At 39.9% G+C, this 27,232-nt stretch overlaps 1 protein-coding gene across 2 annotated transcripts in view; it reads right to left on the minus strand.

Annotated features, from left to right (window-relative positions):
* Nucleotides 1-3,241: 3,241 nt before the first annotated feature.
* The window catches only part of SYNGR1 (synaptogyrin 1), a 54,641-nt gene continuing 30,650 nt past the window's right edge, over nt 3,242-27,232 (minus strand). The window contains exons 2-4 of one of the 2 annotated variants that reach the window (XM_060777077.2): nt 25,562-25,799; nt 13,766-13,911; nt 3,242-8,819 (exon numbers count right to left, since the gene is read on the minus strand). In XM_060777077.2, the coding sequence (XP_060633060.1) occupies nt 8,601-8,819; nt 13,766-13,911; nt 25,562-25,799 (603 nt within the window). In that variant the 3' untranslated portion in view covers nt 3,242-8,600. The other variant, XM_060777078.2, reaches the window with a different exon arrangement.

A 27,232-nucleotide genomic window follows, 5' to 3' on the forward strand; every position in this document is an offset into this window, starting at 1 on the left:
ACACCCCGTGATAATGCGGCATGTCTCATTAAGAGCCTTTTGCCATAAAACCTTTGGAAACTGATTTCCAACAATAGCCTTTGTTGGTGCTATGTATTTAGTCCTTATTTTAACATGGGATTTAATTGCTTTAATTTTATTTATTTATTTATTTACCGCATTTGTATGCCACCTTTCTCAGGACTCAAGGTGGTTCACAGTCGGCAGCGATTCGATGCCATAGCAATTATAAAAATACAGTTAAAACAGTTATAAAAGCAATGAAAACATTCAAAATGTGGTATCAAAAACACATTTTATCATTTAGTGATTTAATTTGCATGTGCTAAACCAGGGATGGGCAAACTTTGGCCCTCTAGGTATTTTGGACTTCAACTCCCACAATTCCTAACAGCCGGTTGTTAGGAATTGTGGGAGTTGAAGTCCAAAACACCTAGAGGGCCAAAGTTTGCCTATGCCAGTTCTAAACTATCTCCTTTATTGGCATTTGCTGCCATCCAAAAGCCTCGAGTCCCATTCTGGGAGAAAGTCAAGATACAAATGAAAGAGATGGGTGCATAGAATATGCTCATTTATTTTGATATTACCCCTCCAACAAGGGAAACACTGAGTCTATCATTACTGTAGAATTAATTGAGCCTGACACTACTTTAATTGTCATGGCTCAATACTATGGATTCCTGAGAGTTGTCGTTTTACAAGGTCATCACCCTCCTCTGCCAAAGAGCACTGGTGCCTCAATTAACTACACCTTCCATGATTTCATAGCACTGAGCCAGGGAAGTTAAAGTGGTGTCAAACAGCATTAATTCTATAGTGTAGATGCAGCCACTGAGGTTTTTTGTGTGTGTCAGGAGCGACTTGAGAAACTGCAAGTCGCTTCTGGTTTGAAAGAATAGGCTGTCTGCAAGGACGTTGCCCAGGGGGTGCCCAGATGTTTTTTGATGTTTTATCATCCTTGTGGGAGATTTATATCATGTCCTTGCATGAGAAGCTGGAGCTTTTTTTTTAATGTCAGGAACAACTTGAGAATCTGCAAGTCGCTTCTGGTGTGAGAGAATTGGCCATCTGCAAGGATGCTGCCCAGGGAATGTCCAGATGTTTTTTGATGTTTTACCATCCTTGTGGGAAGCTTTTCTCATTTCCTCGCATGGGGAGCTGGAGCTGACAGAGGGAGCTCATCCCGGATTCAAACCTTCAACCTGTCAGTCTTCAGTCCTGCACAAGGGATTAACCCATTGTGCCACCGGGGGCTCCAGTTGGAGCTGACAGATGGGAGCTCACCACATTCCCTGGATTCAAACCACTGACCTTTTGGTCAGCAGCCCTGCCAGCACAAACGTTTAACTCATTGCGCCACCAGGGGCTCCAGCTGGGGCTGACAGATGGGAGTTCACCCTGCTCCCTGGATTCGAACCATCGACCTTTCAGTCAGCAACCCTGCCGGCATAAGGGCTTAACTCATTGCTTCACCGGGGCCTCCATAGTCATTGAGATGATCTGGGCAGTGATACTCTTCTCCAGGACTATCACTATTTGACTTGAAAATCAGGATTGGGCTATTGAGTTTTTTTAAATATAACAGCGCTGTTTAAATGTAACAGACAGTTTGATGGCATCATGGAGTGCCAGTCTATCAATGCAATATTATAAGATTCTGCATGTGCTGTCCAGCTCACTTTTAACTACAGCTCAGCAATGAAGAAGGAAAAATATGTGTTTGGACTATATGAAGTCAATACACTTTTCAGCTGAGCTCACATCACTAAAAATATGCTACATCTATTTTCTACAGATGACAGGTATTCTTTTTTCAACTCTAGAACAGCAGGTTAAATTGCTAGCTGCAGGAAATCTGGTGACTGGAAGGTTGGTAGTTCGAAGCTGCGAGTTGAGGTGAGCTCCTGACTGTCAGCCCTAGGTTCTGCCAACCTACCAGTTCAAAAGCATGCAATGAATAGATCAATTGGTACCACCTCAGCGGGAAGGTAAAAGAGTGCCCCATCCAGATATGCTGGCAACACAATCTGAGATATCTGTGGCAACCGATCTGCTATCGGGCTTAATTCAAAGTGCTGGCGTTGGCCTTTAAAGCCCTAAACGGTTCGGGCCCAAGCTACCTATCTGACCGCATCTCTGCCTATGAACCCACCAGGACTTTGAGATCTTCCGGGGAGACCCTGCTCTCGATCCCGCCTGCTTCTCAAGCTCGGCTGGCGGGGACGAGAGATAGGGCCTTCTCGGTGGTGGCTCCTCGGCTGCGGAACGCCCTTCCTACGGACATTAGACTAGCACCATCTCTAATGGTATTCCGCAAAAAAGTGAAGACCTGGCTGTTTGAGCAGGCGTTCCAATAATTAGTGCAATGATTGGTTAATGAACACTGGAATGGAACAATGGATGACGAATCTGGAACATGTTTTTGATGACGAGACGACAGTGAATGGGTATTGTAGTAACTGTTTATTAATTGTGTAATGTGTTAGGTTGTTAACTGTTTCTATACTGTAGCACTAAATTTTTGCTGTTCGTATTTGTTGTGAACCGCTGTGAGTCGCCTTTGGGCTGAGAACAGCGGTATAGAAGTAAAGTAAAGTAAATAAATAAATAAACAGGCTCCTCGGCATGGAAAAATGGAACAAGAGCACCTCCCCATGGCCGGAAGTTGAGCATCACCTCCTGATGCCAGAGATGGAAAAAGTGGAAGGCCTTTACCTTTGTCTGTGTTGTATGTCGTTGTTCACTGTGTTTAAAAGGCATTGAATATTTGCCTCATGTGTATATTGTAATCCACTCCGAGTCCCTCCAGGGAGATAAAGCAGAATATAAACAAAGTGTATTATTATAAGACCAGGATGTGGCAATGAAAAGTGGATGACCCGTTTTTATTTACACAGGAAAAACATCAATAATAATAATAATAAAAAGAATAATAATCCCCTTTTTCCATCTCTGGCGTCAGGAGGTGATGCTCAGTTTCCGGCCTTGGGGAGGTGCTCTTGTTCCATTTTTCCATGCCAAGGAGCCTGTTGTCCACAGACATTTCAGACTGTGTTGCCTGCATATCTGTATGGGTACCTTTTTACCTTCCCACCAAGGTGGTACCTATTGATCTACTCACATTTGCACATCAAGGTGTTTCATCTGTGTTAACTCTTGCATGACATAATTATGTGCAAAGTTTGAACCTTTTTAAAATACAGGTTAAGATTTTTTAAAAAGAAAAACTCGTAGCTCTGCCTTTACAATTTTTGAATGTAATAACTTTATTGATAAGACACACCAGTAGTTACCACCTTCACTTTTTGTTTTAAACCACAAGTATACAGGACATCGTAAACACAGGTGCCGAGATGGCAGGGCTTATGTTGAGGGAAACATACTGGAGAGGACAGAATGGATCCGTTGGGGTGGAGCTTGGAATAATCAGAGATTGTTTGGGGGGGGGGGGGGGATTTTGTATGCAGCGGGCCACCCTTTCATTGTCACATATGTATGAACATGTATGTGCACAGCTTCATATTATACACCTTCATATATAATATAGTATAATGATATATTATACCCGGGCAGCCAGACCTCAAGTGATGTTGCCCCAAAAGTTAGAAAACTGTAAAGACTGACCTGTGATTTATTAAGCCTCAAACGTATTCATTTAGATTCATAAGGAGACCTGCCTATCTGTTCTGGCATCTATGTGCTTCTGATTGCCAATGAAACTGGAAGTACCGAATACCGAGACTCTCACATTTATTACCATAATAGATAAAGGAGAATGTAATGAGAAATTCATATCTAGAGCTCAATGGGGACATCATGTTCCTGTTGTGGGAAGCGGAACAAAAACTGCGACAATAACTTTGTCCACCTGCACTCTTAATTCAGTTGATTTTGCCTTAGTGAGACCTCTCTAGATCTTGTGAGTATGCAATCAGACTGTCCCCTCATTTTTGTGGTATACTTAAGAGTACTGGTGCATGTTCAGATCTATCACCCTAATGTTCAACTACATATAGCCAGTGACTTGCCTAGGAGTGCAGATACCTAGCAAATACATTTCTTTGGCTGGTGGTCTTTGTTTGGCTATTTAGTTGGCTAGCTAGCTGTTCATTGACTGTATTGTTTGACTGGGAGATAGACGACATGCTGGTGGCTATACTTGGCAACATTTCTGTCTGTGTACAAGGCCTGCATCCTCACTGTCCCAAGTAATTTAAACTTGGAGGTTGCACTTAATGCTGAAGCAACACCATGTGATACTTGAGAGCACAGTAAAGACTTTAACTCCACTAGGAAACTCCTTCTCATTTGACACCGAAACCACATTTTCACCATTGTTTCCCATATGGGAACACAAGTGTGAAAAGTAGGTATGTGGATCAAAATGTGCTGGAGCCATGCTTGCCTGCATTTCCCTGGAACATGTCCACTTTTCATTACGATGCTCCCCTGGTCTTCACATTTTACATTACTTAAAGGGAACAGTGGTGTCATTGAACTGCACTATAAAATATAAAGTGGTTTATACTATCATATAATTAGGTGAAGCACTACTTCACTGTGGCTTCACAGAGTGGAAAGACGAAACCACAGTAGTATTGCTTCTGGATAGCCAGATGCCTCCTTTATTCATGGAAAGTTGAGCCAAATACTGGAAGGCCAAGGATTCTTGCTACGTGATTGTCAGTGTTATTGGATAGGTATCCTGGTATAGAGACATCCCCTTTCTAGAATTAATCCATAAGTGTGGATGTACCAAGAATTATTATTTTTGCTATTCTTAGACAAAATAGAAACTCTTCCAATCTCAGAACACAAGCTGGAGATCATCATGGAATTCTTTATGAGGACCAAGAAAAAAAGCAATGGCTCAATAGGCCATTAGCAGAATGTTTCACTTCTAAAAAAAGTATTTTCTCTAATGACAGTAGTGGCTGCAATCCAATACACAGATTCAGTGTGTAATCAATGGCCTTTCATGTAATTCTGTTGAGTTATGGCTCATTACCCTTTTATGCTCCATCCACAAGTGTGTGTGTTTATGTGCATGTTTTTCTGAGTTTTGTAAAAGGGTACTGTATGCATTTGAGGAAAGTACTGCTCTCTGAACTTTTAAATTTATTCATATGTAACAGGGAAACGGGTGTAAAAACAATCCCCATAGCAGAATTCATTTGAATACAGGTTTGGCTTGTCCCTCAAGGCAAAAACCCTGTTTCAAGCTTTACACAGAGCAGATGTTGTGGGATGGAAAATCCCCCCTTCCACACCCACATGAAAGCATGCAATTGACATCAGCAAAACCATACCGACACTGGACTTTTCACCCTCCCAACCCTCCAATTCCATAGTTCCCTCTTTCCCTCCAGGGGAGAGAAGAAAAGGAAGGACCTCTCCTTCACCTGTTATGAAGAATCCCATCATCAAAATAACCCCCCACCCACTACCAGCCTAAATATTAGGCCACCCCAATAGAAGAAAAGCTTGTGGATGAAGACAATAGTCATCCCCCCCCCCCCCAAGCCATATATAATATTGCTTTCATTTGGGACCATAAAGCAAGGGGCTTAGTTCCTGATTGTGCTTCATGAGCAATGGACTGCCGTATCCCTCCTCTCTCTCCCTGCTAGATTCTAACCACACAGTGTTAGGCTTTAGAGTAAAAAATAATCTTTCTTTTTCTTTCTGGACTATATTTTACAGGATCTACCAACCAACATCACCAATATCTATGCAGGATGGGAGATTCCGGAAGCATTATCATCCCCTCATCCCCAAAATATAACTTTTCCAAGCTACAATCTCTACACATAAAAAAATGTCAACAGAAAGGATTCATAGGCAGCAGAACACACATTCACAATCAGCATGCACACCACACAGGTGGGAAAGACTCAGCACCACTACAGTAATTCATTACCTAGATCAGATATGGACAAACTTTGGCCCTCCAGGTGTTTTGGACTTCAACTCCCACCTACTGGCTGTTAGGAATGGTGGGAGCTGAAGTCCAAAACACCTGGAGGGCCAAAGTATGCCCATGCTTAACCAAGTTAGTCCTATGCTCCTCTTTTTAAAAACTGTGACGGAAATTAAAGGGCGTCTAGTCAAATTAATGAAGGATCCACACTTTGTCTCTTGCCTTTTTAGCCTTCCTTTTTCCTGGTAGTAGCAAAGGGAAACAGCAGCTCAAAGTTATCTTACTTCAATTGCAACATCTCTCTAGTTACATTTCAAAACAAGTATTCTTTTTTAGAAAGTGGCTAAGTTTAATATATTGTTATAATGTCAGAAAGGTTGAAACATACCTATATTAAGAAGATTGTGGGAGTGTTAAAAAGCCGGATCTTACCAGCAATCCAAAGATACATACACTTTTGGATTTCTTTGAAGAGAAGTATACGGTAATGTCTGGAAACAGCCTAATGTCTTAGGACTGAACTCTATCAGTGTATGTTTAGTGCTGAGTAATCTATTGGATCCTGCTGTTGCTCTGACCCTGTAATTATTATTTCTATACTTTTTAATAAGTTACATGTCAATTAGGCTTGTTAAATCAAGTATGGTGGACTTTCTTCAAGGAGAGAATTATACAACTCAATGAATTAACAAACTATTGGGGAATGATAGATGATGATCCCTGGTGGCACAGCAGGTTAAACTGCTGAGCTACTGAATTTGCTGACCAAAAGGTTGGTGGTTTGAATTTAGGGAGCGGGGTGAGCTCCCACTGTTAGCCGCAGCTTCTGCCATCCTAGTAGTTCAAAAATGTGCAAATGTGAATAGATCAATAGGTACCACTCTGGTGGGAAGATAACAGCATACCATCAGTCATGCTGGCCATATGACTTTGGAAGTGTCTACGGACAACGCTGGCTCTTCAGCTTGGAAATGGAGATGAGAACCACTCCCCAGAGTCGGACACCACTAGACTTAATGTCAAGGGAAACCTTTACCTTTTAGATGATGACACCAGCACCTCATCTACCATAATCTTTTGAAACTAACTCTTTGCAACTGTTTTTCATTGAGGTACAACAATACAACCAGAAGTAGATCACTTTCTATTAAGAAATAATTAATGTGGGAAGAAGTCATGTTTGTTAATTCCACTGAGGAGTCTGTAGTGCTTGAGCGGGTATTAAGTGTCTGTTCCTAGTTGTATATCTACCCTGATATTAATCCAGACACAAGCTAAACGTTTCAGTGTCATATAATATCCTTGTTTCAAGCTGTGTTGGCACTGAACTCCATGCATCTTTCCGCTGATTTCTGAGTTCAGCCTAGCTGGCAGATACAACAAATTGTTGTTCTCCCACCATAGAAAAACATTCAGTGTGGAAATTCTGCTTTGTTATTCTTGAGCATACAAACAGTGGGGGTAACAGATGGTTTGGCACAAGAGTTTAAAGTGTCTTCCTGCTTAAATCTACAACAGCCAGAACATTTATCTAGTATAGAGAAGGACCATTGTAGCCACAATGATAAATGGCATATCTCTGCAAGCTAGCCTTATAAATTCTTGCTTCTTTGCACTGAAATTCATCATGTAGATTGTTTCCACTATGGGTGCCACTGCAAGGCAAGCCAACATGGTAATTTAGGACTGGAAAGCCTGTGACTTTCCCGATGTTGTTGAACACAAATGCTCAGCAGCCCACAGCAGCATTGCTTGGTAAAGGATTATGGAACAACAGATCATCATGTAATATTCTGCAGGTGGGCGCTGATTGGACCCTCCAAAAGTAAGCACCCAGCAACGGCAAACAGTTGTGATGAACAGCCAATGTGGTTAATGTCCAATGATAGTGCTCTTTGGGAGGCAAAGGATAAGAGAACTAGCAATAGAAGACTCATTGAATTAAGAGAACTGCAGGCATATTGACCAACTGAATTCCTATGAGGCTCAATTGAAACTGGAAACAATTAAACAAATTAAACCTCAACTACCATGCTCTTAGCATTGGCAAAATATTCCTGAAAATAAACCAGAACAATTTCCCTTTGGGATTTTGAAAACCATCTGCTCATGATCTCAATGGAGGAGTAAAACTAATTCAAAATCCATTCTCAACACCGTTCTGCTGCCATTTGCACCATTCACTCGCCCTTTCTTGCTCACACACGCACTTTCAACCCTCGCTCACAGATTTAGACACCTATCTATCTTGTTCTCCCTATTACTGCCCAGGCTGGCTCCTTCTCACCCAGTCTTCCCCTCATCTGATGTGCCTCCCCAGTAATACTATCTTGAGGTCCTTTCCCTCTTCCCCCGATGGAAAGGGTGAACTAGATCCTTATCCCAGCAGCTTTCCAGACAGAGAGAGATAACAAATTCTATTACTGCAGAAAAAAACCATACAACCCTTTGATTTTGGTGGAAAGTTCAGAAGAGGGAGGAGGTGTTAGGTGTTTCTGCTTTTTAAAAAAGCCAGGAAATAAAGAAACACAGAGACCCCAGAAGGCTGGAGAAGTGGCTGAGAGCCACCTGCTGCTCCGGTACATACATACGTGTCTGTTTTCCACCTTGGCGTGTTGGTGGCAGAGGGGAGAGGGTGGAGGGGAAAGGAGGAGGGGAGGGGAGAGGGCTCCACCGCCTCTCAGTAGTCCTGTGCCTGGTAGCCCTGTGTATCAGCATCAAAAGCATCTACCGAAGGGGGCTGCTGGTACGTCCCCATGCTATCTGTAGTGTCAGCCTCATTTGTGTAGGGTGCATAAGGCATGCCAGCCTCCTGGCTCGGGTCCGTGTAGTCCTGGGAGAAGAGGGCTGAATCGGCTCCAAGTTGGAATCGCTGGAATGCCAGAAATGCCTGGCCGACCTTTAAAGGGGGGGGGGGGATGCGGCAGTGTAGGAAAAGTGGGGAAATGGGAAGGAGAAAGACATAGGAAAAAGAAAGGGGCACATATCAAGGAGAAACAAACAGAAGCCAGGTTAGTAGCAGTTAGTGCACAAGACATACATTAGTGTGTGAGACATAACTGGAATTATGAACGCAAATGTATTTCAAACAGCAGGAAGCTTTGGCACAGCCTGAAGAGAACACAAGTTCAAGAAAGACGCAACAGTGTGAGTGCAGACACCTGGAAGGATATTTCAAATATACACCTTTTTGTGGAAGGCTTGGTCTTCAACATCTAGTATTTCACCTGATTGAGAAAAAGGGTGGTGGAAGTGAGAAAGTGGCAGTGTGCGCATTCCAGTTCAACACACTCAACATGGCAGCTATTTCTGATGTACAGCATAGTCAAGCCCCACAATCCACACATGCCAAAGGCTTCAGCTTGTGTGAGGGTTTAGGGCAATGTTTTAAAACAGTCTTAACCAGTTCTCCTCAATCTGTGGATTTCCAGATGTTTTGGACTTCAATTCCCAGAAATCCAAACACCTGGTAATCTCACTGGGATTTCTGGGAGTTGTAGGCCAAAACACCTGGGGACCCACAGGTTGGGAACCACAGTTTCAGTGTATTTATATGCTTATCTGTTTATTATTTAATATGTTGTTTTATACACTGTGTATTTGCAGTGTGGCACTGAAGTGGTCAAACTGTAAGCTGCTCTGAGTCCTCCTCAGGGTGAGAAGAGCAGGGTAAAAATATAGTAAATAAATAAGTAAATTCTCCCCATTGATATGGCTGGTGGGCAGGAATGACTGAAAGATTGGTGCCATAAGTGCCACACAGTGCAACCAACAATATCCAGTACTGGGCTGAGTTATGAAGTTCCTGAGATAAAAATAAACATGCTTTTTCCAGGCACATGTATAGCAACACATGGTGGCTACAGAAGGTGGCAAATAGGGAGACACAACAGACTGGCCCTTTCCATGCACAAAATTGATCAAGGCAAAGCTAAAAACGGTTGTTTGCATAATGCTCTTTGGTGAGACCAGCACAAAGAAAGAGGCTCAGTGGTCATAAGTCTTAATGCTACCTTCCAGCATCATGGATTGTGCCAAGGAAAAGGAAGCCAAGAAAAGACAACACCAAACAGAAGTTAGAAAAATACTATTAGGCAATGACTTGTGGTTAAACGTATTAAGACTGCATCAAGCTTCCGAGAAAGGCACATCATTGTTATCTCCCAGTTAGTTTGCGAAAGAGGGACAGAGGTAACAAAGAACTGGAAGATGAGAGGAACAGTACACATAATGTTTTCAGCTATTTGGAGCTACAGGATAGAGGAACAAGCATCGTTCCAAACTCCAAGGAATTCTGGCGTTTTCTTTCTCCTCTCCACATCAGCTGCACAAACATCCTATATTTTATTCCTCTTTCCCTCTCATCTTTCTTCCTGCTCCTGAGTCCGGGAGTTGGAAATAGCCTCACCACAAATATTTCCACCCTCATATTTGATACTTTTATGGAAATGGGGTTAGGGGAGCACGGGCGGAGAGGTAGGAAACAGTGTGTTGTATTCTTCCTGAAAAGTAATTTCTCCAAGTCTCCGAAAGCCCAGAAATGCCAGGGAGGCCTGTAGGGAGAGAACAGGATGGAACAAGGTGCATTAGAAAACAGTGTTTCTACGTGAAAAATTTATACAGGGCCCTGTGATCTTATGGAATTAAAGGGGGAAGGATATTCAATTCCTTTTTCAGAATTATTTCCACAGTTGAGAGTCACCAGTCTTTGCTGGGGTCGAGCACACAATATCTGTCAGCATTGGGAGAAGCAAGGAATGAAATAAGTAGGCTTGCATGCACAGTAGAGTCTCGCTTATCCAACATAAATGGGCCAGCAGAACTTTGGATAAGCAAAAATGTTGGATAATAAGGAGGAATTAAGGAAAAGTCTATTAAATATCAAATTACATTACAACAAATTGACAGGAAAAGCAGTTCAACGCATGGTAATATTATGTACTAATTACTGTATTTACAAATTTAGCACCAAAACATCACAATGTATTGAAACAGCTGCAGAAGGCAGACTGCATTACATAATACAGAATGTTGGTTGAACGAAGGTTGGATAAGCGAGACTCTACTGTATAATGAGGGCAAAAAATTGAGGACAACTGGAATAGAGGAAATGCCACTAAGAGTCAATTAAAAGAAATGTGTCTAGAAAGGCAAAGAAACAACTGCTGTATTTTTATTAAAGTGCACACTCATCTGGGTCTGTCCAAAATTTGTGGATTACAGCAAGGAAAAGTTCCTATGATGTGAGCATCTGCTACAACCATAAAGTGATGCTGAGGATGTTTAGCCTATGAAGGTTGTGTCTAGGTTCCTATTCTTAGCCATCCTGAGCAATTTTTGTACTAAATTGTTTCTATTGAGGCTCATCTTTGCATCTTTACAGTTGGTATTTTTAAATGTAAAGGCATAAATGTAAATTGATATTTACAAATGAACAATACCTGGTTACTGCTTCCCATGTTAGGTGACATTAATTTCATACAGATTCCAATATTCATACAGCAGGAGACTGGTAAAGTTAGATCAGGATCCACTGGTGGATTTCTGGGTATCTGACTGTGTACCAGCAAGGTTTTCTAACTCCCAATTGTCTGGCAGAGAGTTCCTCTGGGAATCAGGTTGCTGTTAATTTTTGCTACTTGCAGGTACTTACCGGAAGAGGGCACTTTAATGTTTCCATCCCTCGCCACTGACACATTCCTAGATACAGAGGGACTTTTATCTGCTCTATATATTATTCTGAAAAATCTAATTTTGTAAGAAATGTGTGGGATTAGACTAACCTCTATCTTATACAGCATTCTGTTCCTAAATTGGCAAAAATGATGCCTACAATAGTCCAAAAGCTGGTTGGGAGTGTAACAGCACCCTTGCTGTTTTGTGTGCTTTCAACTCATTTCTGCTTTAGGATGACCCTAAAGGAAATTGAATGCAGGGTTTTTTGGAAGGCAAGATTTGTTCAGAGGGGTCTATTATTGGCTTACTCTGATTGGTTTTAATATTTTTATCTTTAGTGTATTTTAGCAGATTTTTTGTATTTTATGATGCTTTCGGTTGTTGTTATTTTGTCTGTTGTGTTTAATTAGTTTGTGTTATATTGCTGAATGTGTTTACCTTGATATAATTGTCTGTATAGTTTCTTTCTGGCAACTGAATGTTTGCCTTACATTTTGGAAACCGCCTGATTCCCTTTGGAAAGATAGGGTGGTATACAAATAATGTTTTTGGTTTTTTTTTTGAAACACACAAGATGAGTCCACAGCAAACAAGATCACTATGCTAACTGTTGTATTGGATCACACATCGGACACTTCTCAAGTGTCTAGGACTGTGTGATGTGTGCAGATCCCACATTCCCAATTCAGAAGCACTCTGGAGTCATCAAGACAAATTGTAATTGAAGCATTATCCTTAATGTACATTTTTACCAGTACATACAGTCCGAGTTACAAACTTACAAAAAACTCATAGTTACAAACATGGGTGAGACAACAGGAAGTGAAAGAAATTCACTCTTGAAAGAGTTATCATGGGAAAAAAGTGTCTCCGCATAAGCTTTTTCACCATTTCTTATTTCCACAACAAGCCAATTTTTTTCCAAAATCCAATCATCACAGGGACAAAATGAGGTGAAATCTTCTAAAAAGGGGCACAGACAGCAAAACAAACACCACAGATGTGTTCACTTTTCCCTATGCTTACTAAGGTGTGTGCGTGTGTGTGGGTGTGTGTGTGTGTATTTATATATCTGTACATGTATGTGTGTGTATGTATATGTATGACTGGAGTTACACTTAAAAATGTTCCTGTTCCAACTTACATACAAATTCAACTTAAGAACAAACCTGCAGAACCTATCTTATTCGTAACTTGGGGACTGCCTGTATTCCCCTTTATGTATTCTGACTCTGCTGCTTTCCATGCATCCTGACATAACTCCTTAATGAAAAAAGACTGCGGATACTGATGACCTGAAGATTTGTTGTAATATTTACTGATAACAGATAGTATCAAAAGAAGGCTCAACTTTCATATGTTAAAATAGTTTAAGGGCGCTGTTTTCAGACCTTTTCTTTTAAGGAAATGCAGGCAACCCTCTATATTCACTGGGGTTATGGGCAAAGCACCACTGCAAAAGTGAGGTGAAATGTGTATTTTAAAAACACTTCAGTATGAACCTCTAAGTCCTCCACTGCAATTCTATGGAATTATGCTGGAGGATCCACAGATGCCTAGAGAACGGCTCTCTCTCCAGGATGTTTTAGGATCTCTAGCACTTCTGACAGGTTGAGCACAAATTGCATTGGAGGACCTTGAGTTTCCTAAAGAGAACATATGAAGCAAATCTGTAAATAATTAAATATGCAAAAGACAAACCTACAAACGTGGAGTGCCAACTGTACATATCAACTATATGCAACGTACAATATGACTTTACATTCTGATCCATTATTATGTATGTTATTTATATGCTGTAATTTATATCCTTTGTCTATCTCCCTGAAGAATAGTCTTAGGGCAAATGTATCAGGCTTCAATAACTGGAAATGCACATCCTCTATTCTATCATTTTAGTAGATGCCTTAAGGATTTTGACTTTCTGTCATCTAATGTCAAGGTTTCCCCCCTGTAGTCCAGACAATGATTATTTGGACCAATGTGATGGCTTTCTAAATGGAAGAACCTGCAATAGATGACCTGGATTGCATGCAGTGTTGGAATTTATCATAAATTATACAATGTGTTGCATTCATTTTTAAAGTATGTAGTTCTGAATGTCCTGGTAAGCAGAGCAGTGATAAATACTTAAATAAAATAAAAATAAACAGTGACTGCTTTACTTACCCAGGTAAAGATGGAGAAAAAAGAGAATGCAATGGCTGCTCGAGCTGCATCTGCTCCTTCGTTCATTGGGTTGTCTTCTCTCTTTGAAACACGCCACTGATCAGCCAGGAAACAAAAACTAACAAACCAGAGAAATGCCCAGAAGCCTGAGAGAGATAAGTATGAAAACAAAAGGAAGAAAGTAGGTGAGGGGAAGGGAGAATTAAGCACACACACATTTTACTTTTCACATTTTTTCAATGACTGTTGTATTTCAGCCAATGATTGTGCCTAATAATGAGGATGGGGATCATGGGATTTCTGGACCTGCTGAGCCAGTGAGCCAGCATTAGATTTTAAGTCCTAAAATTGAGCATTCTGTGTCTCCTGCAGTTAGTGAAGGTGAAAGTCACATCCCAGAAAGGGGCCCAGAGAAGTCTTTCTCTAGGGAAGTGAGTTCAGAGGATGAACTACCAGGTGAAGAGGTTAATAAGCTGTTAGATGGGAGACTTAGTTTTCGCAAACTCTGAGCTGCTTCACAGACTCTGTGAAAATCACAGCACTTGTTAGAGAAAAAGCCATTATCCATTTGCCAGGGCAAACAGCATGGTTTCATGGCTTTAATTGGAGAGACCAAAGGGATTTTTCAGCAGTCTGGTCAGTGTTGGAGTTTGAAGCAACATCTCTTGTCAAGTCCTAGTCAAGCCAGATAAGGAAATTCTAGTTTTATGTCTTCAGTGGTTTATTTGAATGCAATATTCCTGCTTCTTGGCAGGGGGTTGGACTGGATGGCCCATGAGGTCTCTTCCAACTCTTTGTTTCTATGATTCTATGATTGTTCCTGATTTCAGTGTATTGCATTTTAATCTGCCTTGCGTATCATGACTCTACTGCATTTCCGTTTTTTGATACAACTCTCATACTTTGGATTTCGTGGACTATTTTTTACATTTAGACTTAGATGTTTTTAATATTTTTGATGAACTGCTTTTTATATATTCTTCAATAAACTGCTTTGCTGATCTACACTGGACTGGAGTGTGGTGGTTAAGTACATAGGTGCTTCTCGCCTTGGAATACAACAAAACTTCTGTTCTAATAGATCTTCTACCTTACTGGATTTTGCAGACAGGAACAAATTCCATTTGTGGAGCCTCACTACAAGGGCATATGTGGTGGAACTGCAGATGAACGCCAAGCATAATATTCCTAACCATGTTTCTCTATAACATTAAAATGGGAAGAATTGGTGAACAGGAAGGATCTCCTCCCATCCTTTAAATCTCATTGGTAATTACTGTTCTCCATTTGGGTTCGAGATCAGAAGCTATCCTAGTTGTAGAAAATGACAATCCAGAGCAGGATTCTGATTCCTTGCCATCCTCCTCCACCTCTTTATTTGCACATTGATTAATTCATATTTATATCCTGCCCTTCTTTCTCTATCTCATTCAAAGCAATGAAGCATTCTCAAGCCCAGCAGAACTCAAACCCAGCCTTGTTCCAATTCAGCAATATTCTTCAATTATATATCCTCATATCATACTCTGGGACTTTTGCAGGGGAGACTCAATGGATGTGGGATGGTTTATTTGTCTCTGCTTCCACCAATTCTGCTCTACAAATCTCCCCACTTGTGCTAATATCTTTGTTAACTCCAGCAAATGCAGGTTTGGAAATATGAGGTTCTCTCCTAAATAAAAGACAAAAGCTTACTGTGGAACAGCAAGGGAAGACAGTTTCCACAGCCTTAGGCTCACTGCATAATTCAGAACTGGCATATCAATTACACAACTGACATCTTATTGAGCCTCACCACTGTACTGTCACTTTTCCATCTAGTCCTGAAACGTAGGCTCTCTGCAGAACTAAACTGTAAATTGAAACACTGTCAGGTAGAGAGACAATCGAAGAACAAGATTCTCTAAAATTAACTGCTGAGGAAATCTCTAGTCTTCTTTGAGATCTTGTCAAAACTACAGAGCTACTTATAGAACAAAAAAGTATAATAGAGCCATGTATTTTTGTGGTATATAGTGTGGGTTTTAGACTTCATGGAATTTGAACTTCAAAGAGAGTCAGCTCTTCCATTTGGCACAGTGAGACAATGGTCTAACTATGCTGGGAAGCAGCCATGGTAGCTTCTAGTTGGATATCCTGAAAAACCTTCATGTTCCCTTCTGATATATGACAGAGTTGTGTATATTGTGTAACCTGTCTTAGGTTGCATAAACTAACCTGCTACCTTAAATGTTGTGGATGACACAATTCCATCCTTGATGTTGACATGTGATTCACCCATACCAATCCAATTAGTCTATGAGCATGAAATAAGGAAAGGAAACACCTTAGGCATCAAAATATCTTTGACCACCTGGGGAGTTTTACATAGACTGAAAATAAAGAGGACAATAACACTCTATGTCCTATATCCTATATCAGGGATTCCCAAAGTGGGCATTACTGCCCCCTGGTGGGCACTGCAGCGATCGGGGGGGGGGCGGGCGATGAATAACTGTAAGGGGGCGGTGAAAGCTTAAAAGAAAGAAGAGAAGATTTAGAAAAATTGATTTCCAGGGGGTAGGCCAAATAAGTTTGGGAACCACTGTCCTTATCGAAATGTATAAGGATGTTTTGAATATATCTTGGAAAGTTGGCAATGTGAAGGGATATTTTAACATATGCGGTGGATGTGCAAAAAAAGTTCAAAATATTATGAGGCTTAAATACAGACTATATGATTTCAAGTTTTTAAAAAGTTATTATGCAAATGACATTCATTTCAGTATATGACAAGTGCTGCAAGATTATTATATGCACAAAAGTCAAAGAATGTAGAAATATCAGCAAAAGTTTTGAAACTCGTGAACTTACCCGAGATGGATGAACTAACTTATTTTATTTAGGGAGAAAACAACTGTTTCTTTTTTAAAGGACTGTGAACCTTTTAAAGACTTTGTGCATAAAAAAAGAGCATGTGTTGATAATAACTTGGTTTGAAAATAAGTAAAATTTGATTTTTGGTAGAAATGTAAGAAGTACATCAAGGGAAAGGCTGAATCTTTATACGGTAAATTCAAAAGGTAAATAAGTTTATACCTGCCAAGAAAAATGCTGGATGTCATTTTATGTTGTTTTTGTTTGTAGTGTTAATGTATTTTCTCTCCTATGTGATATGTTTTTATTATATAAAAACAAAAACAAGAGACCTGTGTGGGAAGGAACAATACGTTTTCAGTGAAGGCAGTTTAAAAGAGTGGTGGCTGGTTATCCTGTGTTCACTCTTCCCACTCCACTCCAACCCAGTAAACAGGCTTTGCAGGTTTCCTTTTGTTTTGAAATCCTGCAAAACTAGTTATACCACCAGGACAAAAGAAATGTGTGGGTACAAAACCTTGCTCCAGCTAATTTCAATTTTTTAAAACTTGGTTTTCTGATTCGAGCCTCATAAGTGGCTAATGTGCAAGTGAGAAATACCATTAGCATAAAAATACATAAAAGCACTTCAGATAGCATAATATACTTTCAGAACAATAGACATGTAAGCCTAACAGCACTTATAAAAATAATCTTTAGCAAGCTAAACAGCGAATGTGTTAATACAAACTGCACTTCATGAAAGCTTTTGCCAAAGAAAGACTGATTGTTTAGGATGCCGTAAGATGTGATGCAATTTTTGATGCAATAGACTAATATAGCTAACCCACTGTCTAGAAACTGCTTTGTACCATGTACTTCATAGACCAAGGACTACAAGATTGGCTGCACGAAGTATATCTGTCAGAAAATGTATATACAATACAAGACACTTCCACTTCCGGTCTTGCCTCTTTTCCCCGTTTCCTCCCTCCTCCTCCTCCTCCTCCTCCTCGTCTTGCCTTTTTCATTTATTGGGAATGAAAAGAGAGTCGGGGATGCTCCTAATTGAAAGGGAAATGCTGGAGGAAAAGGGGTGCATCTGATAAGAGCATCAGATACAACTGAATGTTGGATAAGCGAAGGTCAGATAAGTGAGACTCTATTGTACATAGGATATTGAGAAAGAATAGAATCAAGTTTCTCACCTATTTGCATTGTATTTAGACTACAGTAACAACAATTACAGCCCCTTCTCCCACCATAAACCACTGAACTACTGAACTTGCTGACTGAAAGGTTGGTGGTTGGAATCCAGGGAGCAGGGTGAGCTCTTGCTTTAGGTCCAGCTTCTGCCAACCTAGCAGTCTGAAAACATGCAAAGGTACCACTTCTGCAGGAAGGTAATGGCATGACCGCACTTCTGTGTATGAACCCACGCAATCTCTTCGATCATCTGGAGAGGCCCTGCTCTCACTCCTGCCCCTTCGCAGGTGCGATTGGTGGGGACGAAAGAGGGCCTTCTCTGTGGTGGCCCCCCGACTCTGGAACTCACTTACTAAGGATATCAGGCAAGCCCCCACATTTGCAGTCTTTAGGAGGAGCCTGAAAACGTGGCTGTTCCAGTGTGCCTTCCCTGAATAAGGAAATAATCCCCAGCAAAATGTCCTCAGAAGCACTTTAACTACTCGTTGGGTTGCTCTCCCTTCATTTATTTTATAACCCTCCTATCAGATGCATCCCTCCTCTGTTCATACCCAGAATTTTATTTTTTAAAATTTAAATTATTACATTTGGCCTGGCCATAGGTTTTTTAAATCCTTGCGTGTTACTGTTTACATGTGAGTTATATTAATTGTATTGTTTTTGCTTATTGTTTTTTGTTCTATTGATGTGTTGTCGGGCTTGGCCTCATATAAGCCGCTCCGAGTCGCCTTGGGGAGATGGTGGCAGGGTATAAATAAAGTTTTATTATTATTTATTATTATTATGCTAACCACATGATCTTGGAACTATCTATGGGCAACGCTGGCTCTTCGACCTAGAAAAGGAGATGAGCACTAACCCCCTGAGTCGGACACGACCAGACTTAATATCAGGGGAAACCTTTACCTTTACCTAACAAGTACTAATACTCAGAATTCACATAGTTCTTGAAGGTGCTCAGAAAATTTTGTTTCCTCCACCTGTGCAATCCCTACAACAGATGTTGTGAACCTCATCAAACCCAGGGAATATGGATGGATAAACTTCACTTGTTCAAGCACAAGTGAAAGAACCTTCATGACAAATTATGGCTGTAATTCTATTTTTTTGTACACTTATAACACACTTGCAAAGAAAGAGACAATCAGCTATAACAAGACTGTTGTTGTGCCGCCTAATAGCCTTCTAATTCAGAAACAGTGGCTTAAACATAAAATAAATCTAGATGCTGATAAAAGTAGCGGCTAGAAGACCAAGTTGGCTTTTTGATGGGGGAAAGGAGAACAGAAAAGAGAGATACACAAAGAATTGATAGAATAAAATAGGGGTTAACTGTTTGCTTGGCTTTTTGCGATGAACATCCTAATTTCTGCTCCAGTGAGATTTAAATGGAGAATGTCTTTTCTATTGCTAGACTATGACATGCTCTGCATTCACTGCTGCCTAACTCCTTAGATTTTCTCCTACTCTATGTAGGATCCTTAAAGTAACACAATACAACACTAACAAACTAAACACACATAAAAGAAAATGCATAGGTGTGTTGTAGCAGCATGCACTATGCACACATAATATTTATAAACGCACATTATTGTGCAGCTTTGCTACCACTGAAAAAAATCATACATATATCCATGTTACAACTTAGTGAACTGATGATGTTGTCAATGGCTGAGGAGTACAAAAATAGCTCTGGGGACAAAATACAGCCTCAGAGCCATGCTTCCCCCACACCTAATCTAAAATCTGCTTCCACGTTTGCTGTCTGCACCTTCACACATCTTCATATACTATTCTCTTCTTGTAGCCTGGCTACTTGCGCCACAGAATTTGATAAAATGCAAGGAAAATTCTCCCCTTGTAGCTTTCAAATTTGATTATAAAACCAAGAAGAGAGAAATGAACAAACACTGAGCGACATCCCTCTCATGCTGTTCCGGCTCATGCTGACGTCAACAGCTGCAGCAGAGTCAAGGTTAGAATTTACATTTTCCATGCTATTTGAATCGGGTTCACAGAATGGAGAAGTTTCATCATCACGCTAGAGAATGAATCCCCTTTAAAACTGGTTTCTACCTCCAGCAGAATTCTGGGGTTTGTAGTTTAGTGAGGCTGTTAAAGGCTCCTCCCTAAAATACAAACCCCACAATTCTGCAGGAGGCAGCAACCAGATTTAAAGTTAATTCCTTCTCTAGTGTGATAAAGTCATAAGAATGGGTGGATAATTTACTTTAAGCCTTAAGAAAACACCCTGCAGATTAATCAAAGTGCAAACAATCTGCCATACTTGTGAAATCAACTGACAAGCATTTGAAATTCATTTTATGTAGGGCCCTAGAAAAAAAAAGAAAAATGCTTTTCAGTTAATTTCACAACTACATCGACAACTCAAATGTTTCCTTGAAATAAGTCCTACATCTAAAAATGTCAAATAATACATACCATTGTAATTTGTGAGAAAGGTTTAAGAACTGCCATAAATGCTTTGAATCCTTACAAAAATCTGTTCTGCGATGGTGCAATGGGTTAAATCCTTGTGCTACTGAACTGCTGATCTGAAGGTTGGCAGTTCGAATCCGTGAGACGGGGTGAGCTTCTGCTATTAGCCCTAGCTCTTGCCTACCTAGCAGTTTGAAAACATGTAAATGTGAGTATAGCAATAGGTACCGCTTCGGTAGGAAAAGGCAAAAAAGACGCTCCAAGCAGTCATACCAGCCGAATAACCAGAAAGTGTATACAGATGTAGGCTCCTTGGCTTAGAAATGGAGAAAGTCCCTCCCCCAGAGCAGGAATTGAACACCGCCTCCAGAGCCAGAAATGAAAGGAGAAGCGTTTGCCTTTGTCTCTGTGTTTGTGTCTCATTGTATGTCATTGTAATAAGGCACTGAATGTTTGCCTGTGTCTGCTTATATATACTGTAATCTGCTCTGAGTCCCCTCAGGGAGAAGGGCGGAATATAAATAAAGTATTATTATTATTATTCCCATACCCAATGGGCTTTCCTTCTTTTCACAATCATGAGAATGCTACATGTGTAACTGGTCCCGTTTTAGTCTTCTCTTCATTAAGCTTCAGAGTATTTCTTATTATGTTTTTAAATTCTGAAGCTATGAAGATCCAACCCAGCATTTTTTCAAAGGCTGCAGATATCATTGCACATATGTGGGAATCAAAAGAAAAGAATTTTTAAAGTGTAGTATATGCCTTGATTTGGAATTTATATTTTGTTCCTACAAACGCAGATATACATATATTTGTTGCATGCTTTCAAGTCTTTTTTGACTTATGGCAACTCTCATGGGGATTTTGGACAATAATTCTTCAGAGTAAGATTGCCATTGCTTTCCTCTAAGGCTGAGACAGTATAACTTACCCAAGGTCGACCAAATGTTTCCATGGCCAAGCGGAGATTCAAACACTGATTTCCCAGAGTCCTGGTCCACTGTATGTACCTGGCTGTGTATATATATCAGTGTATCCTATAAAACCCATACACATATAATTTGTTTTTGTGTGTGTATGTGGGTGTTATGATGTGTGATTTACATACCTAACAGCTGTCCCTATTACAATAGACAAGAAAAAAAGGAAAAATCAAAAACAGGAGCAGAATGAGGACAAAAATAAGTCTGACTGGTTGGAAAACCATGCTCAAAGGACCTAGGAAGGTCCCTGTTCCAATTCCTATCTGGTCATGAAGATCACTGATGCCTTATTTCCAGAACAGGACAACGGAAGTGAAGCTTAGAGAAAAACATCTAAATAAGAAGCTCTGAACATATGCATAAGGGACAGAGGGGAGTAAAAGAAGGAGAAAGAGAAGAAAAGAAGGAAGAAAAGAAGAAAGAAAGAAGTGATGCATGTAATAAATGATGTTGGTATGAGCACACGGATTTTCCTCATGACTCCACAACCCTCCAGCTGAAAATATCCAGCGCACAGAGGCTGCTCTTAAGACTTGCAGCATTTTTCAGTTCCACTCCAAAGCTCTTGGCTGCAGCCCTTCTAGGATCTTCCCTACACAGTGAGCAAACTGCCTTAATGGCCTTAGGCTGACTGCAGCCTTTGTGTTCCCTCACTCCACTTTCATTTTAATTTGGTTCTTCCCATTTAAAAGGAGCAGGAAGAAATAACTGCAGTTTTGCTATGAGTTTCAGAAAGTGAGTAAGGTCCCCCAAACCTCTCAAAAAGGCTTAGATGCGATATATGTATCTGGATGTGGAAAGTGACCTTTTAAAGGTAATAGGAATTTGAAGTCTTTGACACTGGCTTAAGGTCAATGCCTGTTTTGATAGAAAAAGTTAATAAGCAGTTATTGCTGAAAGTCTAGTCCAGGAGTCCTCAAACTTTTTTAAACAGAGGGCCAGGTCACAGTTCCTCAAACTGTTGGAGGGCTGGATTATAATTTTAAAAAAAGAAAAAGAAACCACGAATGAATTCCTATACGCATTGTGCATATCTTATTTGTAGTGCAAAAGCACTTAAAAACAATACAATAACTAAAATGAAGAACAATTTTAGCAAATATAAACTTATTAGTATTTCAATGGGAAGTGTGGGCCTGCTTTTGGCTAATGAGATAGGATTGTTGTTGTTGTTGTTGCTGCTGTGTGCTTTCAAGTCATTTCAGACTTAGGTTGACCCTGAGCGAGGGCTGGGTAAATGACCTTGGAGGGCCGCATCCGGCCCCTGGGCCTTAGTTTGAGGACCCAGGGCCTAGTCCTTCGATCCACTTCACTGCATCTTTATACATTAAGGATTTGTAAAACTTCTGTTCTTATTTTGATGCTTCAAAATCTTTCTGGTTATTTTTATTCATTAAGGAAATGGTTTTAAATGTAAATATTTAATTCTGCTGCAAACTACTTACGGTTTGTGTTCTTTTCATCAAATGGATCTCAACATGTAGCTACAAGAAACTGTACAAGACTGGCATTGGATTTACCAGCAATCACCCAAAAGAAAGCTTCCTCTTGTGCATTTTGCCCTCTGGTTAATTTCTGAACACTGACATAGCGAAGTCTAATAATTAAATTGAGCTCTGAAAGATGAATCTATGCAAAGGACAATAAGCAGAAAGGAAATGTCCTAAAACTCTGAAATCAGTAATTTCTTTCCACAATAATGCAAATGACATGCAAGCCAATGAGAAAGGACAGAAACCATATTATTCTCTGCAGAACTAGAACAATGTTCTGTTTCAGAAGAAAAGAGAATTCATTATTTTTCCTTTAAGAATTACTTAGGAATTCTTGCACATATAAAGATGACCAAGCTTGAATCATGCTGCAGGCTAATTCTGTCTCTCAGCAAGGTAATACATAGTAACTGTAGAAATACAATTGTTTCTTTTCTTCTCTTCCAAAATTTTTCCAATAACATATTTAAGCATAGAGAAACTGGGGGAAAGGCAGAGGATGGCAACTCTAAGGCCCTTGTTAATTTGTATGTAATGAACTGTCTTGCTTAGAAGATAACAAACTACCACGCCTAACATTTTGTAATTATTTTGAAGGAATAGTCCCTGATCAATATGGATGTTTTAGATCCTTGTCCTTGAATATAGGAAAAGCTAATGGAGAAAGTATGTTGATTTTGTCAAGATAGTTCAGTTCAGGAATGAACCCAGAGCCTGTGCAAAACTGATCAGAGAAATGTTAACTGTTCAAGAAATGGGAATGTTGGAAGTTGTCAAATAGTTCAAATAATAGTCCCTCTAACCCAAAACTGATGTCATGATGAAAAATATGATGTATGGTTTGAATGAAAGTATATGAAAGATGAATGAATGAGAGCTAATAATTCTGGAGACATCATTCTAAAATATTGAAGCCTGGAAAACATCTACATTCATGACTTGTAATTAAAAGTTGCTAAACTGCTGACATTGATAAGAACTGTGACAAATGATTATCTGTTGAACTTTTGAGGGAAAGCAATGTGTTTACATTAGTCAAAGACAATGGCTCTTTAAGTTAAGGAAATGTTTCCAAGGTTCTTTACGTTAAGAAGTCAACACAAGTCTTGCGTTTACCAACACCAATCAAGAAGAGTCAACATCTGTCAGGAAACAGACGGAGCCAGGATGTTTCAGGCTGGAAAAACATCAATCATTCATTTACAGCTTTGGAACAATATTAGCAGACATACTGGTATATAAGAGACCTTATTACAATCCAAAAAGTATGGCAGACAACGGTGCTGTTCACCCATCATGCTTTATGGAAAGAGATGGTTTTTGGGGAGTGTCAGATCTGCAATGGAAAGCAGGAGTCTGGACACTTGGCCTCCTTTTCTCAAGGGAAGAGAAAGGAGTGCAATTTTGGAAGTATTGTCATGATATGTTTGCAGGGAGTCAGTTTTCTGATCCTTGGCATTGTTCTTAGGGAAAGAGGATGCATTTTAGCATTTTAAAAGTTTTGGTGCATTGGCAGATTTGCAAGGAAGCAGTCTGGCCTAAGAGATGTTCTTCTCCAGGAGACAGCGGGAGGAAATGATGAATGAATGAAGATGAATGAATGTTTATATGTGTGTGGATGTTGAGTAAAAATATAATTCCCCTTTGTTTGTTTGTTAGCCAATGTAACTGTAGGTTGTTTGTGAATGCAATGTAGTTACACAGAATCTGTATAATGTTGTTCTGTAAAAGTTCTGATACACCCTCTCACACTGAAATTGCAATAAAAAGAACCTTTGTTTAAAAAGTATTCATGACACTGAATCCTGTGAAAGAAGTTTGATAGCGGCGATCATAATATAAGATGATCTCAGGACGGATCAGACCCAATGCCACTCTAGAAGTGTATCCACTCTGCAGAATTACAGCACTAATACCAATTTCACTGCCATGGCTGCATCCTATCCAGAATTCTTTGTCAAAGCTCTTGAATGTAGATGTTCATGGGCTCTCTAGCAAAGAATTCTAAGCACTCAACTGAATTATAAATGCAAGGATCCTCTCCGTTGAGTCCACGGCAGTTAAAGTGGTATGGCACTACCAGAACTGTGCACTATGCACAAATCTTTGTTCAGGATGTTTATATAGTGGCCAATGACTTGCAAATGGGAGGCCCAGACACACAAAATGAGTGCAACAATACCATGTCACCTCTCCTGACTATTCAATACATGGGATCCCAATCTATCTTGACTATGAACCATTGACAGCCTAATCTGAATTTGCTAATCCTCTTTTTAAGTGTATGCAAGTTGGCAATCATCACTACATCTTGTGGCAGTGAATTTCATAATTTAACTGTGTTCATTGGTGGGCTGAAGTAGTTCAATTCCTCTGTCCTCTAGGGGAGTCAGAATCTCTATCATGAATCTTTTCAGCTTGAATTGGAAGGGACTGGAGCAAGGAACTTCTATGCACATAATAAATGGTCTACCTCTGACTTAATGTTCCCTCTCTTTCCCAAAAATATAAGAATGGGAAAAGCAGGGAGAAATACTAACAATAAAAGTGGCAGGATAAATTAAAATGATGGAATAGAAGAAATCCATAGGAAAAAATGAGAACGATGGTGGAGAGAAGGGGAAATAAAGAGGTGAATTTCTTACTACAATGGTTTTTCACTGCTTTGTGAAATAAGACCTTTGTGCATCTTTACATCACAATACCATGCATAATTATGAAAAGTTCCATTTGTGCAAAAGGCTTTATTCCCAGAAGTGTGTGTATGAAACTGCAGCCTTGTAACACATAACATCTCTACAGAAAACCACATAGTGCTGATATACTGAAAAGCTCACCAGATACACCAATATCAGAGAGCACGGCTTTCTTGCGGTCCTTGACACTGCTTATCTGTGGAAAGTAGACATCTAACGCCAGGTAAAGAAGGCAGCTGAGGAAGGCAAGGACTCCCACGGTGATGCCATAGTTGCAGGCATTCTGGTTGCGGTTGTAGATGCAGTATTCTTCCATTTCGTTTGGCTTGTTGACATAGCCTTCGTTCACAATAGAGCCAAATACAACAATGGAGAAAAGCTGGAGAGAGGAAAGCAAGCTAAGTGTTAAGAGGATTCCTTCTGCAAACATGTAATCTATACCTAGGGTGCAATTCTGCTGGTGATAAGCACTTTTAAATCTCATTCATTTCAATGGAAGAGAGCTAAACACATGCACAGCTAACACTTAAATGTGCATGAGTGCAGACAAATTGTACCCCAGGTGTTTTAATACAACATTCTGCAAGTGGCTGCCATTTGCTTTCCATCTCAGCTGACAATTACTCTGGTTGAAATATGTTTGAACACAAGAGCAATGCCATTTCCAGTCACCTAGCTCTAGTCATTAATACCACTATAATTCAACCACCCACTCTGTCTGCCACCTACCAACTCTCCAGTTTATTTTCCCATCTGTCAACTCAGTATTCTGCCATTGTCTATCCAAATATTACAACCACAGACCTTCAATACCTAATTCATTCATTTCATTTTTTTTGTTTCATTATCCATTTGTCAAGAATTCTTTTCTTCCAATTTCTTTCATTCCTTTGTGGTTTTGCCAAACATCATCCATCTAGCTGTATAACAACTCTACTATTAAGACACAAACAAGTAAAACTACTATTAAGACACAAACAAGTAAATCTGAATTCTCAAATGTGCTCCTTTTAAAAAGGTGCCTGGGCTACCTGTAGCCACTCCAAGATGCTTCCTCTGTCCTCTTCTATCATAGTACAGGTTGAGCATCCTTTTACAGAATTCCAAAATACTCCAAAATCCGAAATTGTTCACATTGGTGACTCAAATAATGATGCCACCTTTGCTTGCTGATTTCTCAATGTACTCAAACTTTTGTGTCAAGGACAACATTGTTAAAATATTGAAAAAAAATTCTTCTGGTTATGTGTTTAATGTATATATAAAACATGAATGAATTCTGGGTTCAAAATTGAACCTCATGTCCAAGATCTCTCATTATGTATATATATGGAAAGAATGGTATTCCAAAATACAAAATCTAAAACTTTTCTGGCTTCAAACATTTTCGATAAGGGGCACTCAACCTACATGTTTTTTAAAATTAAAAATTAACAATATGAGTGTGTCTGTGTATTAAAATGCCTACTAGAAAGAACATAGTTTCCCACCATTCACACAACAGCTGAATTAACACATAGTCCTATAAAATACCATCAGATAATAATAATAATAATAATCATCATCATCATCATCATCATCATCATCATCATCATCATTTTATTTTTGTATCCTGCCACCATCTCCCCGAAGGGACTCGGGGCTGCTTACACACGGCACAAAGCGCCTAAAAACCCGAACATAAAATGAAAACAATTAAAAAATACAATTAAATAAACAAATAGGCATATAAAACAACAACTAATGCCCAGTTGAAACATTCACACCTAGCTTCAACAGACAAGAGTCCTTTGTCCCACCCTGGTCATTCCA

This window comes from Anolis sagrei, chromosome 5 (assembly GCF_037176765.1).
Source record: "Anolis sagrei isolate rAnoSag1 chromosome 5, rAnoSag1.mat, whole genome shotgun sequence".
NCBI lineage: Eukaryota > Metazoa > Chordata > Lepidosauria > Squamata > Dactyloidae > Anolis > Anolis sagrei.